The sequence below is a fragment of the Ochotona princeps genome, chromosome 2 (assembly GCF_030435755.1).
Source record: "Ochotona princeps isolate mOchPri1 chromosome 2, mOchPri1.hap1, whole genome shotgun sequence".
Lineage (NCBI taxonomy): Eukaryota > Metazoa > Chordata > Mammalia > Lagomorpha > Ochotonidae > Ochotona > Ochotona princeps.
The window spans coordinates 19,272,387-19,297,455 of NC_080833.1; the positions used below are offsets into that span (position 1 = coordinate 19,272,387).

General features: G+C 53.4%; 1 protein-coding gene across 1 annotated transcript in view; it reads right to left on the bottom strand.

Moving 5' to 3' along the window:
• Window positions 1–24,722, bottom strand: part of SLC9A1 (solute carrier family 9 member A1) — a 49,919-nt gene extending 25,197 nt beyond the window's left edge. Inside the window, exon 1 of the mRNA XM_004592204.2 lies at window positions 23,563–24,722. Within this exon, the coding sequence (XP_004592261.1) occupies window positions 23,563–23,914 (352 nt within the window). The 5' untranslated portion in view covers window positions 23,915–24,722. The remainder of the gene's footprint in view (window positions 1–23,562) is intronic.
• Window positions 24,723–25,069: the final 347 nt, after the last annotated feature.

Here is a 25,069-nt window from a genome sequence, read left to right on the forward strand (position 1 = left end):
TCCCCACACACTGGGGACATCTGTACCTTAGGCCTGAGCGAGTCAGGAGATGAAAGCTGAGCATGCTCCGAGAAGACTGCCCTGAAGACACTGCAGAGAACGGAGCGGGACACAGCCAGCTGCAGGCTTTGGTTCCAGGGTTTGGAGTGCTGCGGCCACAGGCACCAGCCGAGGGAAGCTGGGCTTCTTCCAGGGAGAAGAGGGCAGGTGGAAGTCACAGGAGATTAGACCTCCAGGACCACCTAACACCTCCACCCTCATCTCACAGGTGCGGAAATGGCACAGAGCCACTCGGCTGTGAGCTGGAGACTTGCTCAGGACGGGCCCCTGCAGAACTCGTTCTTGCTGGGAATACCATGCTGACCTCCAGGCCTCCTCCAATGTTTATTTAAGCTGCCACTGGCAGCCAGAGCCAGGAGGGGGATGGGGAGCAACACATCACATGGATGCAGCCAAGGACTTGAGCCATCCTCAGCTGATTTCCAGGCAGTAAGCGGGGAGCTGGATGGGAAGTGGAACAGCTTGGGACTTGAACTGATGTCCATATGGGACGCCAGCACTACAGGTAGAGTTAGCCTGCTATGGCACCACACTGGCCCCTGTGCCACTTCTGATCCAGTTCCCTGATAATGGCCTGGGAAGAGTAGCAGAAGATGGCCCATGTACCTGGGTTCCTGTCACTTGGGAGACCTGGAAGAAGTTCCTGACTCCGTAGACACCTGGGGAGTGATCAGCAGGTGGAAGGTTCTTCTCTATCTCTCCCTCTCTCTCTATATATATAAAAATTCTAACTTTCAAATAAATATATCTTTAAAAAATTCCAAAATCAGAAAGAAATCCCAAATCCAAAATACTTCTGGTCCCAAGCATTTCTAATTAAGGATACCCGACCTGCATTTGATCCCAGGACTACTGGATCTGCCAAGTTCTGCCCTCACCCAGGCCCAGGAATCACTTCCTGTTGCCCATCTCCTTGGGGCACAGAGAGCAGTGCTGGAGGCTGGAAGCCATTCAGTGCCAAGCCCAGCCACAGATCCTAGGCATACCAAGGCCACCTCCCTGCCAGCCCGCCAGCCTGTCAGCCTACCCTAGAGAAGTGCGCATGCTCCATGCCCAGGAAGGCGATAAGCAAGCCTTTGCCAGTGCCTGCTTCTGCCCGGTCCCTTGCAGGGCTCCTCCTATGATCCTGCACATGGTACAGAGATGGGGTGTACATGCCTCCCTGTGGCAGCACAGGCGAGATGTCTGTGGTAGCTCCAACTGGGTAATCAGATGTTGCTGGACAGGACCCAGAGGGGCAGGCATCGGGCTCTCATCAGCGCAGTCAGCCATGTCCCGTGAGGACATCATCACTAACAACAGCCAGGGCTCACTGAGGGCTTAACTCTCACAACCATAACACCCACATCACAGATAGGAAGACTGAGGCTCACAGGCTAGAAGTATTTGCTCAAGACAGGTAGCTAGTTATGAGGCAGGGACACAGAGGATTCTAACCCAGGATGCCAACTCCAGAGTGGGAGGTACTCATCCTCTAGGCCTGGCTCAGTGGCTCCTCCCAGAGGCCCCCAAGGAAAGGACCAGGTGCCTATCTCCTCCATTTCCCAGAGGACAGACATCATGGAACTGTCCTAGACGCCATCAGGAAAAAGTGTGGCAAGAACTTGAGGACATGAGGACCACCTCTCTCCTTCTCACTGCAGCGGCACTCTGGGCCGTGGGCCTGTTCAGCCATGTAATGAAGGTGGTGGACTAAGTCACCTCAAATGACTTCTACTCTGACTTCTTAGAAGTCAAGGTCACCCAGTCCCACCACTGACTATTTGAACTTCAATAGGAGTTCACTTCTCCATGGGGATCGGTCTACCAGCCTCCCAGGGTCAGGGGAAGGCCACCTAAACAATGAGGGCAGAAGGCACAGCAGGTGCGCCAGATAAGCAGCAGCCTGAGGTGGTGCCTCCCCTCCCACTGCTGGGCTTTTTCCTGTCACCTTTCACCTCTCTGAAGGCAGGTCACTCTTGGACCCCACCCCGGAAGCAGATACAGGGGCTGAGAGGCCCGCCCAGACACCGCCCTGGGCCAACAAGGCACTCCCAGGCTGGCCCTGCCTAGCTTTCTGATTATCACTGCCACGGTGCTTTCAGAATGAGCTGTGGCTACAAAGAGGGCAGGACCTGGAGCACCAGCAAGCCACTGCCACTGCTGTGTACCTGGTACTGAGTGTGGTGGTTAAACACCTGGGGGAAAGTGGCCCATCTGGGTTGGGGCCACATCCACCTTATCATGCCAACTGCTTTCTGGGAAGGAGCAGGGCGAGGGAGGCAAAGGCCTTAGCCTGTGCCCATTAGGATTTTCTCTCCAGATTCTTGACCTCAGCCTAGGCCATCATCTCATGAGCCCAGGTCCCTCTCTATCCTCTTGGAGAAGACGTGAGAGGGAAGGCTCAAGAAATGCAAACTCCGAGCAAAAAGTTGAAGATGACTCATACCCAGGCCTCCATGGGCCTGAAGGAGGGCGCGGGTCCTCACTTGACTTCTTGGGGGTGAGCTCAGTGGGACCGGGGACATGACTGGGGCCCACATTTGGGGACACGTTTAGGACAGGGAGGGTGCCGTGGCCTAGCAGGACATGTCCCTCCCCGTCCAAGCCTCACTCCACCTTTCTGAGTCTCTGCTGTCTTAGACCAGAGGATGTAGGCACACCTACGGCTGAAGATTCTAGCCCCTCCAGTGGCCACAGCTGGGGAATGGGGGAAAACTGGAACCCTGGACATTTATCTCCTCTCTCTCTCTCTCTTTTTTTAAAGATATATTTGTTTATTTGAAAAGCAGAGAGCTTCCATCTGCCGGTTCCCTCTCCAAATGCTTGCAATAGCTGTGGTGGGGACAGAGCAAAGCTAGGAACTCCATTCGGGTTTCCTATGTGGGTGGCAGGGACTCGCACACCTTAACCATCACCTGGTGCTTCCCAGGTACATCAGCAGGAGATGGCTTGCAAGCTGGTGTTCTATCTGGCAGTCAAGCGGCAGCTTAACACACCACACTACAGCACCTGCCGCACCCTGGACACGTTCTGAAGTGCCCTTACCCACTAGCAGGGAACCCTACAGCTAAGAATTGCGTTGGTGAGAATGAAGCTCCAACCCACAGCGAGTAGGAACCCTCCGGGGGAGCCCCTGCTACCCTGGAAGGGGCAGTGCAGACTCCTGGGAGTCAGAGGACCTGGCTCAGTCCTGGCTCTGTTACCTGCTGGTCCAGTGGCCACAGCTTCCAGATCTAACGTAATTGGGCTAGGTTGGCATCTCAGGTCATCTCTTGCTCTGCAAGCCCAAGATTTTGTAAAGTAATGAGACACACACAGCTCTTCCCACTTGGCTTTGCATCTTCCTGTACACTGCTTCACTTCAACCTCGCAGTGTCTTGGAGCCAGGTGTGGGCTCCATTGTGCTAAGAAATGAGAAAGCCAGAGCCCAGTGTGATAACCTAGTGTCTAAATCCTTACCTTGCATGTGCCAGGATCCCACATAGGCTCTGGTTTATGTCCTGGCTGCTCCACTTCCCATCCAGCTCCCTGGTTGTGGCCTGGGAAGGCAGTAGAGGATGACCCAAAGCCTTGGAACCCTGCACTCATGTGGGAAACCTGAAAGAAGCTCCTGGCTTCAGATCGACTCAGCTCTGGCCATTGTGGCAACTTGGGGAGAACACCAGTACATAGGAGGTCTTCTCTGTCTCTCCTTCTCACTGTAAGTCTGATTTCCCAATAAAAATAAATAAATCTTTTAAAAAAAATAAAAAAAAGAAATGAGAAAGCCAAACCTCAGAGCAGTGGAGCCTCAGAATATACTTGGATGGAGGTGCCAGAGCCAGGACGGGTGTGCAGGATTCCAAAACCCAAGCCCTGGGTGCTACCGACCTTGAGCAAGGTCTGGAAGAGCAGCCCCCACAGCAGGGTAGAGGGTCCCACACACCTGGATATGGTCAATCCAAGAGTCTCTACTCAAAGCTACTTCTTTGGTAATGATAAGAGATTTTTTAAAAGAGATTTATTTACTTATTTATAAGGCAAAGTTACAGAGAGAAAAGGAGATAGAGAGAGACCCTCCATCCACTGGTTCTCTCCCCAAACGGCCACAATGACTAGGACTGGGCCAAGCCAAAGCCAGGAGCCAGGAGCTTCTTCTGGGTCTCCTATGTGGGTGCAGGGTCCCAAGGCTTTGGACCATCCTCTGCTGCTTTCCCAGGCCACAAGCAGGGAGCTGGATGGGAAGTAGAGCAGCTGGGTCACAAACTGACATCCATATGGGATCCCAGCACATGCAAGGCAAAGGACTTTAGCCACTAGGCTGTTGCACCGCACCTGCCAACTATTTTTATTAACAATTATTAGTCTGCATGCTGTACAGTGAAGCCCACCAAAAGGGCAGCATCTGCATTTTGTCTTCTCATGTGCTTAAGCAGGATGGGAATTTTCTTGCTTTCTTCCTTTTCTTTAAAATAATGACCTAAAAAACCAGGGTGGGGTGGGGGAGGCCGAGTTCCTGAGCCCTTGCTCTGTGCCAAGTTCAGCCTTGAACACTTCACTGGGACAGGTGATCTCATTTCATTTTCACAAAGCCCCTGTGGAGTGCAAGCAGGTTCACAGCAGCTTCAATCATAACCACCCCAAAAGAGAACCAACCCCTCCCAACAGGACGAGCCAACCTGCCAGGCGACATCAGCGGCACTAAGAGAACATGCCTACAGGATGCTCACTGACGCTTAGCAGAAGTCTCCAGACGCATGCTGGGAGTTCCCCGTCCTTTAGATGAAAGTCAAGAACAGGTAAATCCACTCAATTATGGAAATCAGGCAGTGGCTATCCCCAGCACTCAGGTGGTGCCCAGGGTGGTTAACATCGATAAAAACAATATAATCACAGAGCTGAACGCCTTAAAATTAGTGCATTTTGGGCCTGACGCAACAGCCTAGTGGCTAAAGTCCTCACCTTGAGCACACGGGATCCCAATATGGATGCTGGTTCTAATCCTGACGGCCTGCTTCCCATCCAGCTCCCTACTTGTGGCCTGGGAAAGCAGTGGAGAACGGCCCAAAGTCTTGGGACCCTGCATCCATGTGGAAGACCCAGAAGAAGTTCCGGGCTTCTGGCTTTGGATTGGCTCAGCTCCAGCTGTTGTAGCCACTTAGGGAGTGAACTATTGGATGAAAGATCTTCCTCTCTGTCTCTGCTCCTCTCTGTGTATCTGCCTTTCCAATAAAAAGAAATCTTTTTAAAAAAAATTAGTTCACTTTATGGTATGCATTACATGTGTAGCATGCAATCCCCCAAGTAAGTCAGGCACTGTGATGCAGTACCCTACTTGGCAGTGCCTGGGACCGAGTCCCATCTCCCTTCTGAACCAGCTCTCTGCTAATGCACCTGGAAGGCAGCAGGTGATGGCCCCAGCGCTTAGACTCCTGCCACCCATGCCGTAGCCCTGGGAGTGGAGATTCCGGCTCCTGACTTGAGCCTGACCCAACCTTGGCTGTTGTAAGTATTGGAGGAGTGAGCCAAGAGAAGGAAAATATTATTTCTCCCTCTCAAGCAGACAAAAATAAACTCTTTAAAAAAATCATGAGGGTGAGAATTATCTGCAGAAAAATGAGACTCCCAGGTCAGACAATTGCCTACAGTTAGGTAGCTGGCAGGTGATAGAGCTGGATTGCAAACCAGGTTTGCTGCACTTCAAAAACCTGAAGTGCCAGGTGACTCTGACCCAACTGCCTGGAAGGTAGCTCTGAATCTCAGCCGCACAGTCTTTTGGGCCCTTCTCGAGCAGCCTCCTTCCTGGGTTTGGCAGTGGGGAGCCACCTGCTCCTCTTGCTAACCCCCTCAAACAGCCCTGGTCCCATCACTCCATAGAATTAGGCTCGCCAGAGCACTCAGCACCCTGAGAGCTGCTGTCTAAGCAGTGAGGCTACACACAGCAAAAGTCAGGCCCACACCAAAGTCTTGAGTCTATGAGGAGCTGGGGTGGGAGAAATACTTGGGTGCCAGGATAGGGTGCCCAGGGCAAACCCACCACTCAGGACCAGCTCTGGCCCAGCAGCCTGTGATTTCAAATACAGTCAGGGACTAGGGGATCATGTGATGGTTGAGCAGCAGCGCTGGTCTGTTCCAGGTTGGGGCCACTGGGTCACACTGCCTCACACTCTCATCAGGACCTGTAAAGGCAGACCATGCCAGTCAGCCACATGGCATTCCCCGAAGACCAGGACACTGGGAGCTGGAGCTGGGTAGCCAGGCACCCCTCCCCCGCAGAGCCCCTTGGCTATGCTTCCTCTCTCCTCCTCCTCTGCAGCTTGGCATGCATCCCTTCTGTTATATCCTCTCCACTGTTCCCCCAACTCCTACACAATCCCTGTCCCAAACCGTTTCCTTTGGTTTCCCATCTGATCAGATTCTTAGGAAGGATAATTACCCACGGCAGCAGGAGGGAGGAGGCAGAGAACTCCAGAGCCAACAACACTGGGTGGGGGGAGGGGGGGATGTTTTACCTAGCCCATTCCCCACCTGCCAGGACGGGCTTTGCTCAAAACACAGGCCAACCATGGCTATGCTCCCTCTACCCCCATGAGAGCTTCTGCAGCTCCCACTATCTCCCAGAAACAGCTGCTGCTCTGCCGCACTGAATCCAAGGCCTTCTTGACAAGGTCCAACCTCCCGGCCACAGCATGCTGAGCAGTGGTGCTAGAACCAAGGCCCATCTGCCAGCAGGGTGCACACTGAGCTGTGCTACATCCCAAGTCACATTGGCCTGCTTTGTGCTGGAGGTGTCTCCACATCTATCTCCTACACACAAGTGTCGGTGCCTTATGGCCGGGTCCCCCTACCCCGCACCAGCTGAGCCTGATTCAAGGCAGGTGCTCAGGGGTGAACTGACAGGTGGCAATGGCCCAGAGAAAGCTACCCACTCCTGTGCATCAGCAGGGCTGTCCAGGGGAAGCTGGGCTATAGATGGCCTCATGGAAGGGCCTGAGCTCGGGCTCGGGCTCAGGGGGCACTGAGCTCAGCTCTAACTCTGCCACCCGCCTCCGTAGCACTTGGGCAAGTCACTGCCACTCTGGCCTTCTGCTTCCTCCTCTGTGAGATGAGAGGATGAGGGGCTAGGCTCTGTGCTTATCCCCAATACATTCACTGGAGGGGCTCTGCTTTGGAAGTTTCGTGCGACTTGCACAATTCCTAACTCACAGATTCACATGGAAGGGACAGGGTTCAAGTCCAGGTCTTTAGACTCCCAAGCCCTTCACCTTTTCCATGACATCTCTTGGCTCTGTGTCTGGGATCCCCTCCCAGCTCTGAAGTCTGATCCCTTGCCTGAACTTTCCTGGCTGGACAACTCCCCCAGGCCATGACCCTATGGTTCAGCCAGGGACAGGCAAATCCCAGTCTCAGGGCTCCAAGTGTCACACCTCCCACGGGACAGTCTGGTGACCCTCTGCCTATTGGTGTTGAGCCTGGGCAGCAGAGAAGGCAGGCCAGGAGGGGACAGAGCTTGGCTGAAGGAACCCCACAGAGCTTGGCACCCTGCTCAGCCCTTCCCATCCCTTTGTGTCCCAACCCCTCCTGCTTGGCTCGGCTCCAGCTCCCTGGCCCACCTCCCCAATAGCAGCTCTTCTAGGCTGGAGCCCCTGACAGTCCACTAGCCTGGCTAGGGCGTCGTGTGCGGAGGCCAGGCTCTGTCACCACCCAGGCCCAGGTTGAGTGGCTGTAGGTGGGGACTTCTAGTCTCCAGGCTGTGTACATAACCCTTCTTGGTCTGCTACGGTACCCTACCTGGAAGCCTTCTCTGGCACGCCATCACACCTCAACTCTAATGCCCACAGACCCAACCCAACCTGGTCTCGCCTTTCTCTCTATTCTCACCCTGCTCGCCTCTCTTACCCAATGGCAGCTTCCTCAAACAGTCCCCTTGGGGCCTTGGTTGCCACGGGTGCCTCCTGCTCATTCCTCAGGTCTCAGCTCTGATGCTCTCTCCTTAGAGGCCTTTGCTGACCATCCTATCATACTCTCACACTTTTTTTTTTAAGATTTCTTTATTTCAAAGGCAGATTTACAGAGATGGAAAGATTTTCCATCCTCTGGTTCACTCCCTAAATGGCTTCAATGGCTGGAGCTGAGCTGATCTGAATTCAGAGCTATGAGTTTCTTCCACATTGGTTCAGGGACCCTAGGACCCGGGCCATCCTCCACTGTCTTCCAAGGTCATTAGCAGGGAGGTGGATGGGAGATGGACCAGCCAGGATATGAACTGGTACCCATATGGGATACTGGTATTTGAAAGTGGAGGATTAGCCAGTTGAGCCACAGTGCCAGCCCTCTCACATTGTCTTTCTTTTTTTTTAAATTTATTTATTATTTTTAATTCATTAATTACATTGTATTATGTGACACAGTTTCATAGGTACTTGCATTCTCCCCACCCCTCCCCAAACCCTCCCACCATGGTGGATTCCTCCACCTTGTTGCATAACCACAGTTCAAGTTCAGTTGAGATTCCCCCATTGCAAGTATATACCAAACTTAGAGTCCAGCATCTTATTGTCCAGTCAAGTTCAACGGCTTGTTAGGTATACCCTCTCTGGTCTGAAGACAGAGCCAGCAGAGTATCATCCCGAACATTGTCTTTCTTTAGGATGTTTCATGCTAATGCGTGAGTCCCCTGACATCCAGTGCTTCCTGTCTGGTTCTTGGCTATGTCCTCAGCATTCAGAACTGTGATTGACATGGAGATCAGGGTGTGAGGGGACGCCACATGGGAGAGGTCTCATTGATCAGAGAGTGGTGACCTGTGGCCTGCAAAAGAGTGCCTGTCTGAGGACAGTGATCCAAGCTGTGGACAGGTCATGCCACAGCTGCACACAGGATGGCCTGGCAGGGCTCCGTGTGCTGGAGAGATGCAGGAAGGCCACTGGGGTAAGAAGTCATAAAAGATGCAGGCCATACACCAGCGCTCTTTATCCCAAGTTCACGTGGAAGCAACAGAAGGGGGAATGCCACGTTCCGGTTTCCCTCTCTAGAGACTTGCCCTGGCTGTTCTGTGCGGAGTGTGAAGTACACTGCTCAGGAGGCCACAGGGGTCACCTGGGTTAATGACCCCCCTGGTGGGGTGGGGCAGAGCCAAAGCAGAAGCACAAGGGCCAGCACCGTGGTGCAGGTCAAACCAGCACTTATGACGCTGGCATCTCACGCTGCAGCACCAGTTTCAGTTCTTTTTTTTTCTTTTAAGATTTATTTTTATTTTTATTGGAAAGTCAGATATACAGAGAGGAGGAGAGACAGAGAGGAAGATCTTCCGTCCGATGATTCACTCCCCAAGTAAGCCGCAACGGCTGGTGCTGCGCCTATCTGAAGCCAGGAGCCAGGAACCTCTCCCAGGTCTCCCAGACGGGTGCAGAGTTCCAATGCATTGGGCCGTCCTTGACTGCTCTCCCAGGCCACAAGCAGGGAGCTGGATGGGACGTGGGGGCTGCCGGGATTAGAACCGGCGCCCATATGGGATCCTGGCGGGTTCAAGGCGAGGACTTTAGCCGCTAGGCCATGCTGTCAGGCCTCCAGTTTCAGTTCTAACCACACTACTTCTCATCTAGCTCCTGGCTAATGCACTTGGGGAAAGTAGCAGTGGAAGGCCTAAGCACTAGCGTCCCTGCCACCCAGGTGAGAGACTTGGATTTTAGTGCAACCTCCTAGCTTTGGCCTGGGTCACCCCTAGCTCTTGTGTTGGAAGTGAACTAGTGGTTACAAGATCTCCTCTCTCTCTGTCTACAAAATAAACAAATGACTCTTCAAAATAATAATAAAACCCCAAATTGGAAAGGGAATAGGAGATTAGTCTGCGATGTTTGGCTGTGCAACCTGAGGACCCCTGACCATGGCTACTGCCCTCTGCATGGGGTTCACACATCCAGCCAAGCCCATCTAGTTGGTCTTATTTGCCACAACCTCAGCTGGCTGGGCCTCCTCCAAGCAGCATGTCCACAGTGAGCCCCTGGGCTGCTATACTGGTTCTCACCCATCACACAGTAAGGCATCAGGGGAAGTGCTCGACACAGGCTATTGGCAGGGGCTCCCTGCTCATTGACTGCCCAGGGTGACCTCACCATTGCTGCCCACTACCCTGCAGGTGCAGCCTGGCCTCTCTGCCCAGCCACACAGGTGAGTGAGGCATGTTCAGGAGACGGGAGGATTGGAGGAGTCCCAATGAGTTACTGAAGCAAAGGTTAATGGCTCTGCCTTATCGACAACTATGCCTTTCTCCCCTTCTCCACTCCAGGTGCATTGAGCAAACTCCTGCTTGACCTCAGGATCCAGTTCAAAGTCCTGGAAGTCTTCCTTGATCCAGCCTCCCAAACCCTTCCACGCACCTCAACCCGCCCCCAACCCTGGCTCTGGCAGCCTTGACTATGGCCCTCCACAGTGCCTCACTGGTGTCTGTCTACCTATCAGCCTTGGCCCGAGGTTAGCATCATACATAACCATCTTTCCATCTTAGCAAGTGTTGACAAGTGTGAATTAACATCTGCTGAGCGAACATCACCCCCATCACCAAAGCAGACAGTTCTGCTCAAGGTCTCACGTGCACCTCCACCCCCGGTACTGGTGACATTCAGCCCATCCCCAATGCTAAAATCAACCTGCAGAGCCCTCCTCCACCGCCACCACTTCCAGGGATGTGACAGGAATAGTGACAACTCCCATTACGGAGCACCTGCACAGTACTCAGGCCTCTGCAGACACGCCCCGTTGGACTGGGGAAACTGAGTCAGAGTGCTGCAGCTAAGGAGTAGGAATCCCTGTTTATAACACTGGCACAGTTTGCCTGGAACCTATCACAGCTGGGCCTATTTATGTTTTATTTATTTTACCTTAAATATTTATTTATCTTGGGCCTGGCAAAAATGACTCAGTGGCTAAATCCTCATCTTGAAAATGCCAGAATCCCATATGGTTATTGGTTTGTGTCCTGGCTGTGCCATTTCCCTTCCAGCTCCCTGCTTGTGGTCTGGGAAGGTAGTATAGGATGGCTCAAAGCTTTGGGACCCTGTACCCACATGGAAGATCCAGAAGAAGCTCCTGGCTTCTGCTTCAGATCGGTTCAACACTGGCTATTGTGGACACTTGGGGAGTGAACCAGCGGATGGAAGATCTTTCTCTCTGTAAATCTGCCTTTCCAATAAAAATAAATTTTTATTTAAAAAAAGATATATATATATCTGAAAGGCAGAATTACAGGCACAGAGGAAGAGATGAAGACAGAAATCTCCCATTCACTGGTTAACTCCTGAATGACCACAATGGCCAGGGCTTATCCAGGTTGAAGCCAGGAGCCTAGAACTCTAAGTCTCCCATGTGGGTGGCTCGGGCCCAGGTACTAGGGCCATCTTCCACTGCTTTCCTAGGTGCGTTAGCAGGGAGCTGGATTGGAAATGATCCAATCAGGACTCAGATCTGTACTCGTGTAGGATGCTAGTGTCACAAGTAATAACTTAATCTGCAAGGTGGCACCAGACATTATTTTATTTAACAAATTCATCTTACTATTTATATGTATTTTCATTATATTTGAGAGGCAGAGAGATAGAACCATTTCTCTGATGCATTCCTTAAATGCTTGTAACAGCCAGGGCTGGGCCAACCCACATGAGTGGATTCCACATGAGTGGCAGGGACCTAATGACTTGAGCCATCACCTGCTGTCTCCCAAAGCGTGTATTAGCAGCAAGCTGGACTGAAAATAGAAAACAGGGACTTGCATCAGGCACTTGGATATGGGATGTAGGTGTCCAAAAGTAGCTATTTAATCACTGGCCATGAAGCCCATTGGACTTTTTTTTTTTTTTTAAGATTTATCTATCTTATTTGAAAGTCAGAATTACACAGAGAGAGACAGGCAGAGAGAGAGAGAGATCTTTCATCCACTGTTTCACTCCCCAAAAGGCTGCAATGACTGGAGCTGAGTTAATCCAAAGCCAGGAGCCAGGAGCCTCTTCTAGGTCTCCCACATAGGTGCAGGGGTCCAAGGCTTTGGGCTGTGGTCTGCTACTTTCCCAGGCTACAAGCAGGGAACTGGATGGGAAGTGCAGCAGCCAGGTCACAAACTGGCACCCATATCGGATAGCAGCGTTTTTTTTTTTAAGATTTATTTATTTTTTTTATTGGAAAGTCAGATATACAGAGAGGAGGAGAGGCAGAGAGGAAGATCTTCCGTCCAATGATTTACTCCCCAAGTGAGCCGCAACGGCCGGTGCTGCGCCGATCTGAAGCCAGGAGCCAGGAACCTCTCCCAGGTCTCCCACACGGGTTGCAGGGTCCCAAAGCTTTGGGCCGTCCTCGACTGCCTTCCCAGGCCACAAGCAGGGAGCTGGATGGGAAGTGGGGGCTGCCGGGATTAGAACTGGCACCCATATGGGATCCTGGCGGGTTCAAGGCGAGGACTTTAGCCACTAAGCCACGCTGTCAGGCCCCTGGATAGCAGCGTTTTAAGGTGGAGGATTAGCCTATTGAGCCATGGCGCTGGCCCCGAAGTTAAGCGCTTTTATAACCATACATCAACTTGTCACACAAGATTGTGCTCTGACCAAGAGAACTGCCAGGTGACAGGTAAGCCTTGCTGCTCTAGTTGGGCAGTGTAACAGAATCTGAGGGTACCACAGAGAAATGGCATGGGACTTGGAATACAAAACCCTGGGCGTGGCTTCTGCTGTGCCACAGCCAGGCGAGAGGAGCCAAGATAGCTCACTACATCTCTCGGAATTTCTGACTCCTCAGTTGTGAAAAGGGAAGACAGTGTCTCTCAGAAGCCTGCCTAAGTCCAGTGAGCACCACTCTACCCCTAAGGGACGTGCTCACAAACAGGCTTAGGATAATCTAGTGAGAGCCACTGAGCTCATCAGTACACACATAACACGTACTGCCGAGGGCTGATGTGGCCGAGAGAGGGAAGAGTTGCGGACCAAACCAGGACTTCTTTTGTTCCTGATGCCAGAGGGAAGTGGTATTTTCAGAATGTGCCAAACGTGGCTGCCCATCTTCCCTGAGTGCCCTCACTGCAACTCGTGTTACCAGTGACTCATCTGAGACCCATAGAGGGAAAATGCTTTGCCCAAGGCCATGGTGCCACAATGCAGTAGAGCTGAGACTGGAACCTCCATCCGTCAGGCTACAAAGCTGGATTTCCAAGCCAAGGTGCTCATGGGCAGGTTTCCACAGGGAACTGAGGCAGTACACTCCTTTGCAGCCAGGGGAAGAACCCTGGCTGTGCCCTGGAAAATCTCTCACTAGTTTCATCCATGCTCCATCTACCCTTCAAGGCCAGTTCAGAGCCTGGGACAACGGCTCAACTAGCTAATCTTCCCCTTGCAAATGCCAGGATCCCATATGGGTGCTGATGCATGTCCCGGTTGCCCCACTTCCCATCTAGTTCCCTGCTTATGGCCTGGGAAAGCAGTCGAAGACAGTCCAAAGTCTTGGGACCCTATACCTGCATGGGAGACCTGGAAGAAACTCCTGGATCTTGGCTTCAGATCAGCTCAGCTCTGGCCATTGAGGCCATTCAAGGAGTGAATCAGCAGATGGAAGATCTTTCTCTGTCATTCTCTCTGTAAATCTGGCTTTCCAATAAAAATAAATATTTTCTCTCTTCTTTCTTTTTCAAAAGGCCCACTTCAACAGCCACTTCCTCCAAGTCTCCTGGGCCTGGGGTGTGGGAGGGGTAGTCTGCCATCCCAGCCCCCACCCTATCTGCACCTGAGATTACACCAGCTGTTCTGCTTCTGCACCATCCTCCTCAGGCCAGCCCCTGAGCTCCCTGCCTTTCTCCACCTTTTACCAGCCAGGCAGGTGGGCTCGGGCACGGTGAGTAGAACACCTGCTCCTTCCCGGCCACCCCCAACGAGTTGTAACCAGAGTCTTAGGCTCGGCCCAGCTAGGTGAGTCATCCGCCCTGTGCTGGCATCTTGTCCACCTGATACAGCACCCAGATTCCCAGGGGCCTTGGCCCCACGAGATAGTATCTCATTCCCCGGCTAGATGGCTATAAAAAGCACAGCATCCAAGCTCCATACTGGCTTGTGACAGGCTGGGGTCCCCAAGGCCAGCAATTAGAGCCTTTGGAGGGGCCAGTGTAGGTTCCCTGTTAGGGACAGATCCCTGATTGATTCCTTAGCCAAAGGTGGCCCTGCTTTGGGCTTAAAAGGCCCACTTGAAGGGCCAGCATGCTAGTGTAGCAAGCTAATCCTCTGCCTGCCATGCCAGCATCTCATGGGCATTGGTTCATGCCCAAGCTGTTTCACTTCCAATCCAGCTTCCTGCTACTGTCCTGGGAAAACAGCTGAGGATGGCTCAAGTTCTTAGACCCCTGCACCTACATGGGAGTCTTGGAAGAAGCTCCTGACTTCAGATCTCCTCAGCACTAGCCATTGCAGCCATTTAGGGAATGAACCAGTGGATGAAAGATCTCTCTCTGTATCTCCTTCTGTAATTCTGCCTTTTAAATTAAAAATAAATTAAAAAAAAAAAAGCCCACTGGAAGAGCAGATTTACTAATGCTTAAACACCAGACCCACACTGAAGCCCACAGTCCACTGCCTTGCTCTTGGAGGCCTGAGACTCCTGTATTCATCTACAGAACCCAGATAAGCTGTGTCTCTGTCACGGATGCCCATGTGGTCTGGGGCCAGACCTCCATGGGCCTCCACTGGAAAATGAGAGGATGGAATTGAAATAGCCCTTTGGGCCTGGTCAGGGGAGGGTGTCACAGGTTCTGAGAAGGTTGGCTCTACCTCTAAGATTCTAGCGTTGGAATACTCAAGCCTTTCACTCAGGACCTCAGAGATGTGCCTGGGGCCTGAGTCCCACCTGGAGTGTGAGCTGGACTCACTATGGCAACCCAGGAGACCCGGAGGGCACATGGAGCCAGCACCTTCCCTGCCTACTCAGCACAGGAATGGCCTGCTGCGCCTGCTGCACCTGCCGCACCCAGACAACCTTTCTCTCCTAAGGAGTCATCTGCCCTCTTCTCTCGGGATGCCGCTTCCTTGCTCCCCTCACCTGGAAGGTGTTCTGCAGTCCCCCAGGCAAACTCCACTCAACCAGGACCAACATTTCTTCATCAAGGATGTGACCAGCCAGGCCTTGCTCTCCTTCAAAATCCCACCACACAAGAGGAAGAAGCTCTTCCTCCAGTTCTGCAGCCACCACAGGATTTCCTTCCCTGATGACAGGGGGATCGCATGGCCTGCACTTCACTGGGGTTCCAGAACTCACACCACCTCAGTCTCAGAAGGAAACCGAAGCTGCAGAAGAGCAGGCCATCTAGTCCACCTCCCATCTAAGCCAGCATCCTTCCGTAGCCTCCCAAGAGACAGGCCCAAGATCACTTCCTTCCCTCTTCTCTCCTCTGCTCCCACCCCAATGTCCCAGTCTGAACCATACACAAGGACTGCCACCTGGACCTCTCCCGCACATGCTGTCTTATTTCTACTTCTTTAACTCCGTGACCTTGAGCTGGAGTTATAGATGAGCTCCAGCCAGGTCCTGAGAATTTTGCACTGTGAAAGCAAGGCTCACCTGGGGCGATGGCTCAATGGCTAAATTCTCACCTTGCAAGCTCCAGGATCCCATATGGACACTGGTTTATGTCCTGGCTATTCTGATTCCCACCCAGCATCCTGCTTGTAGCCTGGGAAAGCAGTGGAGAATGACATAAAGCCTTGGGGCCTGTGTCTGCATGGAGGACGCAGAAGAGGCTCCTAGCTCCAGGTCAGCTCATCTCCAGCTGTTGCGGCCATTTGAAAAACGAACCAGCAGATGGAAGATCTTTCTCTGTTTTTCCTTCTCTCTGTAAATCTGGCTTTCCAATAAAAATAAATAAACCTTTTTTTCTTTTCTTTTTTTTTTTTTTAATGACAGAAAGAGGGAGCTCTTATGTCTTCTGGTTCACTCTCCGAATGGCTGCAATACCCAGGGTTGGACCAGGTTGAAGCCAGGAATCAAAATTTTTACTCAGATCTCCTGTATGGGTGAAAGGGCCCAAACATTTGGGCCATCTTCCACTGTCTTCCAAGACACATTAGCACGAAGCTAATGGAGTTCAGAAATGGAGCAGCCGGGATTCAAATCCATGCCCATATGGGATGCCAGCACCACAGTGCCAACCCCATTAAATTTTTTTTTTTCAAAAGTGAATGGCAATAACTTCTGGGAAGCACAGCAGTGGGGTCAGAGGGCAGATGGGATTTTTAACTTTCACCTTAATACTGTTCTGCATGTTGGGCTTTATCTTGTTGTTGTTTTGTTTCATCATGTACATGTTTTTACATGCTTTATTTATTTGTATTATAAAAGTAAATCTACCACAGAAAAAAGATCTTGGTCCCAGCCCACCCCAACACATATAAAAAGAAACAGAAGACATAAGCAAAGCTGCCCAGGTATAACTATAAATTAATAAGATTGCCTTCTTGTACAGTTTATGGCCACTGGTCAAATTAATTCACAGTCACAGCGCAGTTTATGGCTTGAGGAATCTTCATGGGAAAAGCTTAATTCAATTAGGGCTCTTGGCAGCTCCCTTAGGAAGCCCTGGGATCTCGCTTTTTACTTACACAAATTGAGGGCACAGCGAACAGACCCAGACCTTCCCGGAGAGACCCCACCCAGTCCCGAGATGATGTCCTTGTGGACTCCCCCATTAGCACCACATGAGGGAGCTGACTGTCATGCACCAATCAGACACTACTGATGCTGAACGAATGCAGCACTCTGGAGTGTCGCCTTCAGTTCAACTCCCTGGCCTGGCACCAAGCCTGGCGCCAAGGCGCCTCTGGGTCCTGACGTCCCCTTCTCTGCAAGCAGCCAAACTGGTTTGTCTGCCCCCAAAAGCTTTTCTTATCTCTCCAGGGAAGCCAGTGCTGCACCCCTTCCTGCATTCAATCCCCAAGTTGCCTCTGTGCAGATGACCATAGGGAAGGACACTGTCCACGGGGGCTTTCGCTCCTATGAGGAACAGGCACCAAGCACAGCCTCTCTGTCTAGTCCTTCTACAGCCCCAGGAGCTGCTGCCTGCCTTGGAGCTCCACCTCCGCTAGCAACGGATGGCACCCGGCCAGCCACCAGCCACCCACTGCCTGCTGAGTTGACTGGAGGAACCTTCAGGGCAGGCCCCACTTTCATGAAGTTCAACGCCTCCAGGCTGGCTGCAGGGGGGCGCTGCCTAGCTTTCTCCTTGCTGTGCTGGTGCTGCGGGCTACCATGAACTTGTGTGCTCTTACACACAGCTGCAGTGAGGCCCCTCCACTCTTTGGATCTGGGCTTAGGGGAGAGGATGGACACCTGCACCTAAGCTGGAGCTGCTTTAAGACCTGTCTTTCCAGGAAAAGAGCTCCCTGGAGTGACTTGCAAAGCTCTAGATTGCTGGGATAAGTAGTATCATAGGTTCAGATCTTGGCCCATAGACAGGTTCAAGGAGTGCCACCCCCCCTCACCTCACCCCGCTCTTAACAGCCCTGTTTGTAGGATGAGCTTTGGGGAAAGCAAATGGAGTCAGCGTGGTCCCCAGGAAGGGGTGCAGCCGTGGGTCTATACCTAACCCCAAACTTAATTTGGTTAAAATTAGCCCCTAAGACTAAAAATACCCATATATAATCACGGGCTGCCTTAAAGTATCAGTTGATGTTTATTGGCATCTAAAGAGATGGTTTGGCCCAGGGTGGTGTCTGCAGACAACCTTGGGGAGACAGGTCTGACTCAGATGTTTTCGGCGGGGGGGCAGAATGAATGCTGCGAAATGAGGCCCACACAGGCGAGGATGACTCAGGCAGATGCTGGGACCTGGGTTTGCTGAGCGAGCCTTCTCTGACAGTCTTGGCAGGAAAGGGGGAGGTGGAAGCAGGTCCCATGCGCAAGCCACCATGCCCCAGGAAGTCTGGGGTCCCTGGGCTCCACTTCCTGCCAGCCCCCCACTCCTCATGTGTTTCCAAATGCTGCCATTCCTGAGAAGGGCTATCTGCCTCACAGCGAGACCTAGAGTGGATGGCAGTCCCCTCACATTTCCCCCAAACCCAAGAAGCTGTCCATAGAGGGAGGCCAAGACTTGAAACATGAAAAACCTTTACACCTTCTGGGCTCCCAGTGCAGTACAGGAAGCATTTCTGAGCAGAGTCAGGCTGTGGGGATGAAAAGCAGAAAGGCTCTGCAGGCAGACAGATCTGGGCTAAATCCTAAGGCTTTCTGTGCAAGTACCTGGCACCACCTCTGAAACAGGATCAGTAGAACAGAAGTTGAACACACAGTACAAACAGGCTCAGAGAGGGTGTGCTCTGCCTGCAGTCACACAGCGGGCAGCAAGGAGCCAACAGCAGATGTGATGGAGGTCTACTGCCCTCCCGGCCCACCCTGCACGTTTGCCACCATAATTCACTTCCCTGCTTTCTGTTTTTCCTCCAGAAAGGTCTCTGATACATTGTGGGAAAGACAACAGCCCCTACTTTGAAAGTTTGCAGCTTTGAGAGTGAGAGCCCCTAATCTGACCTTGGTCCTTAGGCTCTTCCTGCACCTGCTTGGCAACACGTGTGTGCTTCACGTGGCAACACGTGTGGGAACAGGGCACACCAGAGGCCTTAGACCACCAGGCTCCCTGAGCCCTTCCTTCCTGCAAGGGGAGCAGGTGTCGCTTCCTGATGCCAGCCCTGTCACCCACGGGGAGGTGTCAATTCATTCACTTTCCTCAGCCCCTTTGAATCTCTCCTCCCTCTTCATTCTTACAATAACCCAGATGGCAAGGAGGATAGGCACTTGGGTAAGAAGTCCAGGGAATACAGTCTCTGCCATTTACCTACCTGCTCAGTGACCTCAGGCAGGTCACGTTCCTTATATGTCAGATGGGCACATCAACATTTGTTCTAATCCATGGGGCCACAGAGAAGATCAAAATGAAATACTGTACCTGCAGGTGCTTTGGAAATTAATACCAGCACCATGAGAATCATCACTAAACTCCTCCTGCCTTGCAGTACTAAGGAAAGCTGTGCCACCTGCTCCCAGCCCACAGGCTGCCTCTCAGGGGATGCTGCTTGGCCCAGAGGGCACCGTTCCTGCTCACTGCTGCCTTCAGGAAATGCCCTTAAACTGGCACTCCCCTGCCCAAGCAGGAAAGAAGCAAGCTCTGGTCAGGCCACGGAAAGGGCACCCAGAGAGAGACAGCAGGCAGGGTCACCACCAGTGAACAAAGAGCAGATCCAGTCTGGCTGGGATTTGGGTGCACCCAGGCAATTAAGAAACAAAGGACAGGCCCAAAGCCAGGCACACGCCACCTCCGGCTTGCTCAGAGTGGGGAGAAGGCTTCTCCTGTCCACATACACCCTCCCCCTAGGGGGTGTCCCACAGTTATGTACAGGTGCTGAGTTGGGCATGCTCAGTGCAGGACAGCACATCTGAGGAGGGTAGCGAGAGAGGCAATAGATGCAGCTGTGCGCCTCAAGCAGGTTCTGCCAAGAAAACCCTCCCTTCCACAGCCTGGCGGAACATCCCTGCAGATAGACACAGCCTCTATCTCCTACCATCCCAGTGGTGTTCCAATGAGATGGATTTTATAAAGTGACTTTCACTATTCAGTAGATATTCAACAAATAGTCATTATTATTTAAAAAAAAAATTTAAAAAGCACTCCCACCCCAGCCAAGCCTTAACAGAGGAGATGTCACAGGGCAGTCTAGGCCTAATGCCAAAGCTGTGGCTGGACAATGAGGGATGAAGGCTCCAGGGGAGAAGGGGAGAGCGGTTGCTGTGGGCTGGAAGAACCCCCCAAAATTGGAAGGGGCCTGAGGAGTACTGCAGGGAGCTGAGCATGCACAATCTCTGTGTGCGGTCTCAGAAGGTACAGACAGCAGCTTCACCTCACTGGCAGGGCAAATCAGGCTGGCAGAAATGAGGACTGTGACTTGCAGGACCTTGGGGGCAGGGTCACTGGCAGAGTCCCAGCTGCCTTCCTCCTCTCTACATCAGAGCTGGAGGGGAAGGAGCCTGTGGCTGAGCCTTGTGGCTGCTGAGCTGAATGGGGTCCAGCCACAGTGAACATGCCCAGCCCCCGGAAGTGCGGTGTCCTCACCTACCGCCTTTCCCCGTGGCCCCAGCTCACTTCCCTTCCACAGTCCTGCAACCAATCAGCTGTTCTCCCAAAGAGAAAAAGGTCGCCTCTTTTCCTTTTCCAGAGTCCCATCTGGGCTACGTGAAACAGTTTCAAGGTGACCTTGAAGCTGTCTGTGCCTCCCATCTTTTGAGAACTGGGAGAGGCAAGTTGTGGTCTCCTTTCTATAGGAAACTAGTTGCAGGGTCAAAAAGGCAGGCAAGCACGTGAAGTGGGCAACAATGGCCCCCTCGCCAATCCTCGCTGGCTTGTTCCGGGCAGGAAATAGCCAGATCCGCCTTGCAAAGACCAAATCCAAACCAGCTCTAAGACACAAAGGGACAAAAGAAGGCTTTTTTTTTTTTTTTTTTTTGTCCCCGGTCAGGAGACAAGATGAATACCTGTGTAAAAAGCCTCCTGGTCTCTGCCAGGTGTTCCAGGGCAGGGATCTGGACAAACCTTGCGGGGGCAGCCAGGAGAAAAGCTAAGACGCAGTGAGCTTCTCCCCAGGAATGAGCCCTGGCTGGGGAGTAGGGTGAATTGGGAGCACAACAGAATCCTGGTGGGTGGGGTGTGGGACAGACCTCTCACAGATGCTCCATGAGTCCAAATCCTTCACTCCTCTGATTGCTCCCCACCAAGGAAAAGGCTAAAGCGAACCCAGAGAGGGAAGCGACTTGTCCAGCATCGCCCACTGAATCAGAGGTGCACCCGCGGCTCCAGGCTCCAGGCTCTGTCTGCCCCTCCCATGGGCTGCCTCTGCTCGTGGTCAGTGCAGCAAGGGGAAATGCACACAGCAGGAGCAGCCACCACAAGGGTGCTGATAAAATCCCTGCCCACACGGGAGTGGCTCAGAGAACAGGCAGAATCCCCAAAATGGGCCACCAGGCATCTGCATGCAGAAGAAGCATGGCTTGGGCCCATCACTTCCCCAAACCCAGGAGTTGGCTCAAGTGAAAGGAAAAATTAAGTCAGTGGGCCACACCTCAAATCCGGACGCCTTAGGGCAGAGTATTGGCAGCAGCCAGGAGTTGAGATCTGTGATTCTTTGGCCCCAGAGCACCGTAGGGGAGTCCGCAGGAGCACATCTGTCCCTGGTGCTTAAACCCAAAACAGGGACAACAGCACTCAATGTGTGCTTCCTGAGAGTGCAAAGTCAATGTTACAGGCATGAGTTTATATCCTTATCACGTTAATCAGTGTGAAGCCAGATAATGTCCTTCCCTATTTTACACACAAGGAAACTAAGGCCCCACAGCAGCCGAGTTCCACACCTTTGGGCTCCTTGGGCCATCTTGTTCTCCATGCTCTTCCCTGGAATGGGCCAACTACAGGGCTCCTCTGTTTCCCCTCACACTTGAGACACACTCAGGTGCTAGGAACTGCAGAGAGACCACATCCAGCCTCCTTGCCGTACAATGAGGACCGGCACACTTGCCAGGGTTTCCCAAGTTGGTGACAGGGCAGAGATAACAGACTTGGACCCGGTAGTCAGAACTGGCCCAAGGTCACAGAGGGAAGATGGATAAGTAGCCAGGCTTCCTGACTTCCCCACGGACACCCTGCCCAACATCTGCATCTTGAGGTCTACTGCCTGTCCAGCATCCTGAGGACATGCAAGCCAGGCCCTGCCTGACTTCATTAGGACTAGAGACACCAAGCCTGCAGGGACACACTTCTGACTGCCCCAAATGGGGTCTTTGTGCGTGTGCTGTCCTCTACCAGCGGACCCCGAGACCTGCAGCATGTGTGCCAGCCCCCAAGGCCTGAAGGCTGTAGCAGGTGTGGCTGGGAGGTGAGGGATTGGAGAAAGGAAGCAGTTAGCACTTACAAGTTCTCTTCCTGGTCCCACACAGGCAAATGACACATCACGTTCGCTTCAGTTTCTCACAGCCATACAACCCTAGGGTCTCATGACTCAGTCAATAGTCTCAGATCTGAGGGCCCTGCCTGCTTCTCAGGTGTGGGAGAACAGTAGGAAAAGGCCCCAGCTGTTCAAGGTCACACACATTTGCCCAAATTAACGCATGGTTCCCCTTGCCCAGTCCTTGATTTTTTTTCCCAAGGAACCTGGCTGCCACCAGGGTGTAGGTGCCAACAGTGCAGCTCCAGGGCTAGGCTCTGCTGCTACAATGACCGACCAGCTCAGCACCAAAGCCCTCTGTGCCAGGAAGCTGGCTTCTGCATCTATCAAAACACAGGCTCCAGTTCCTTCCTGCAGTGAGTCCCAGAGCCAGGCGGCCCCACATGGGCCGGCTTTACGCTCACCGGGCATCTATGTGGCCTTGGGAAAACGGTAAGGTTTCCTGCCAAGAACCGCAAATTCTCCAAACCTAAGGCAAAGAGGGGAGCAGTGTCCCAGGGCCTTCCACACCCAGCTGGGGGCTAAGCAACTGTCAAAGCCCCCTCCCCCAATGACACACACTTCCGGGACCTCTGAGCTGTGTGCAGACAGGTAGGGGGCAATCTACCAGTCTCACTGGGCAGAACTGGGTGCTCAGACCCAGCTGAGCCAACCTCTGGAAGCAGACAACCTTCTTGTCTCCTTCCAAAACGAACAGTTCAGTCTCTTCAACACTCCCAGCCCTTCCCTGGAGCTCTCCTCCTGACTCAAACAGCAGGGCCAAGGCCAAGGGCATTGGTTGGTCTCAACAGCACCTGGAAACACAGCCAGGGAACCCTCTTGGTGGGGGCGGGGTGCAGTGAGATGTGATCAGACCCAGCCCCAATCTTCTCCACTCTCTCCACCCCCTCAACAGACTTGAGGGAGGTTCAGGGCCCTCTGTCCTGTAGAGTTCCCTGAAAGATGGCTTTCCTGGGCCAGAAGCTGACTCAGGACTCCTAACCAGCCTGGGCAGGCACAGCTCACAGGAAATACACTGGAGAGAAGGCAGGAGACAAGCCCTCGTGTTCTACTACACCAGGGAGCCTCTTGCATCCTAGGTCTCCGGGACACTCAAACTCTTGAGGCAAGCCAAAGAAAAGCATTCTCTGTCCTGGAACACCTTCCCACGAAGTGTGTCGTAAATCGTGCTGTTGACAGAGCCACTTGCTGGAAGACACTGTCTCCCACACACCAGGTGCCTGGCTCCCCAGGGACCTGGCCTGGCCAGGGGCTTGCCAGGCCCAGAAGCCTTGCAGAAGGCACCTAGCATCAGCCACATCTCATTCTCCATCCTGTTCTCCCCACACACAGCGCTGGCTCCAGTTTTTTTTTGGGGGGGGGGAAGGGACCTCAGATCACAGAGGTCATGGAGTTGGTGCTTGAAAAGGCCCGAGACAGCAGGACAGGAGCGGCAGGAGTGGTTCAGACGTCCACTCCTGGGCAGCCTCAAATGGTAAGCAATGGAGAAGAAGCTCCCTGGTGCGGTGGCGACGGCGGTGGCACAGCCAGCAGGACTTACCTATCTTCATGAGACAGGCCAGCAGGATCCAGAGGGCGATCTCAAAGGGCGTGCGCACGTGTGGGTAGTCAACGTCCAGGACCGGAAAGGCCTTCCGCGGCTTCAGGCTGTGCTCCGTGACAGAGTGGTTCACCGGACGGCTCTCCGGGATAACCTCCGGCGGGGCAGTGGTGACGTCTCCAATGGAGCGCTCCCGAGCAGGCTGCGAATCTGGCGTGGTGCCGGCCGTGGGGCTGAGCTGGAGCCCATGACTGCTGAGACCAGGGAGCAGCCCCACCAGAGCCACCAGCACCAGCAAGGAAGGGAAGATCCGAGGGGGAGAGAGGCTGCGGATGGACAACCAGGGGAGCATGGTGCCGCGCCCTCGGCCCAGCAGGCCGTGACCCCTAGTGAGGTGAGATAGAGATGGGGCACATAGGGAGAAGGGGTCAGCAGGTGGGCAGGGACAGGGCCGGGGCCCTAGGGAGAGTTCATGTTTTGGAGTCGTGTGTTTGTAGGAGCAATTCTCTAGGGGTGCAGAGAGCCTGGGTATGCCAATCTGCAACTCCAAACAGGGGAAGGACCACAGGAGAGCAAGGGGTCTGCAACTCCAGGCCTGGGACAGGGAGAGGGCCAGAGAGGGAAGACAGTGCGCCCTAGGGACAGAGGAAAGGACAGAACAGGCTGGACCCTGGGCAAGGGAAAGGAAGAAGGTAGGCTGGGACCTCTGGCTCAGGACAAGGAGTGACGACCCTGGGCTAAAAGAAGGGGCAGAGAGCCTGAGCTAAAAGGAAGGGGCTGAAGGAAGAAGAGGGGGGGCCAGAGGGTGGCGGACCGGGCTGTGAGGAAGAAGTGAAGCCGGAAGGTAGCACGGAGCTTCCCCTTGCAGAGACCGGCCGGGGTCCGGGCGCGCCAGGCTGAGATTCCGGGGAAATGGAGCGAGGCGGAAGGCGGAGGAAGGCGGCCTGGCGGGAAAGGTGTCTCGGAGCGGGCTGGGGTCGGCTCGCGGTGGGCCAGCAGCAAGACGCCGGTCGGTGCGGTTCCGGCGCGGCGGGGCGCAGCGCTGCGCGCCCCGGCCCAGCTGCAGCTCCCGTGCGTCCAGCTCCTACGCTACATCCAGCCCTCGGTTACGGCCCCAAACACGGCCCCAACCCGGCAGCGGCTGACTGAGCCCTTGCTGAGCCCGGTGCTGCCACTTATAGGCACCAGCGAGCAGCCAGTACAGTGAGCTAGAGGGACCTGTCAAGCGCCCGCGCAGTGCAGCGGCCCCTGTCGCTGAGGGACGGAAGTGTCGCGTAGAAAGAGGAAGGAGACTTCAGAGACATCTCCTAAATCTGGAGATGCTAACAAACATGGATAAAATACAATACGATTTTCAAGGCGCTGCCACTCCCACACCTGCAGTCTCAAGAATGCCTCCCCAGTCTCCTAGAGAAGACATTTTTTCTCTTCTGTGTATAGTTCACACATGACCTTGAGCAAGGCTTGTACGGTGGAGCCCGTGGTACACCTGTCAGAAGGAAGACAT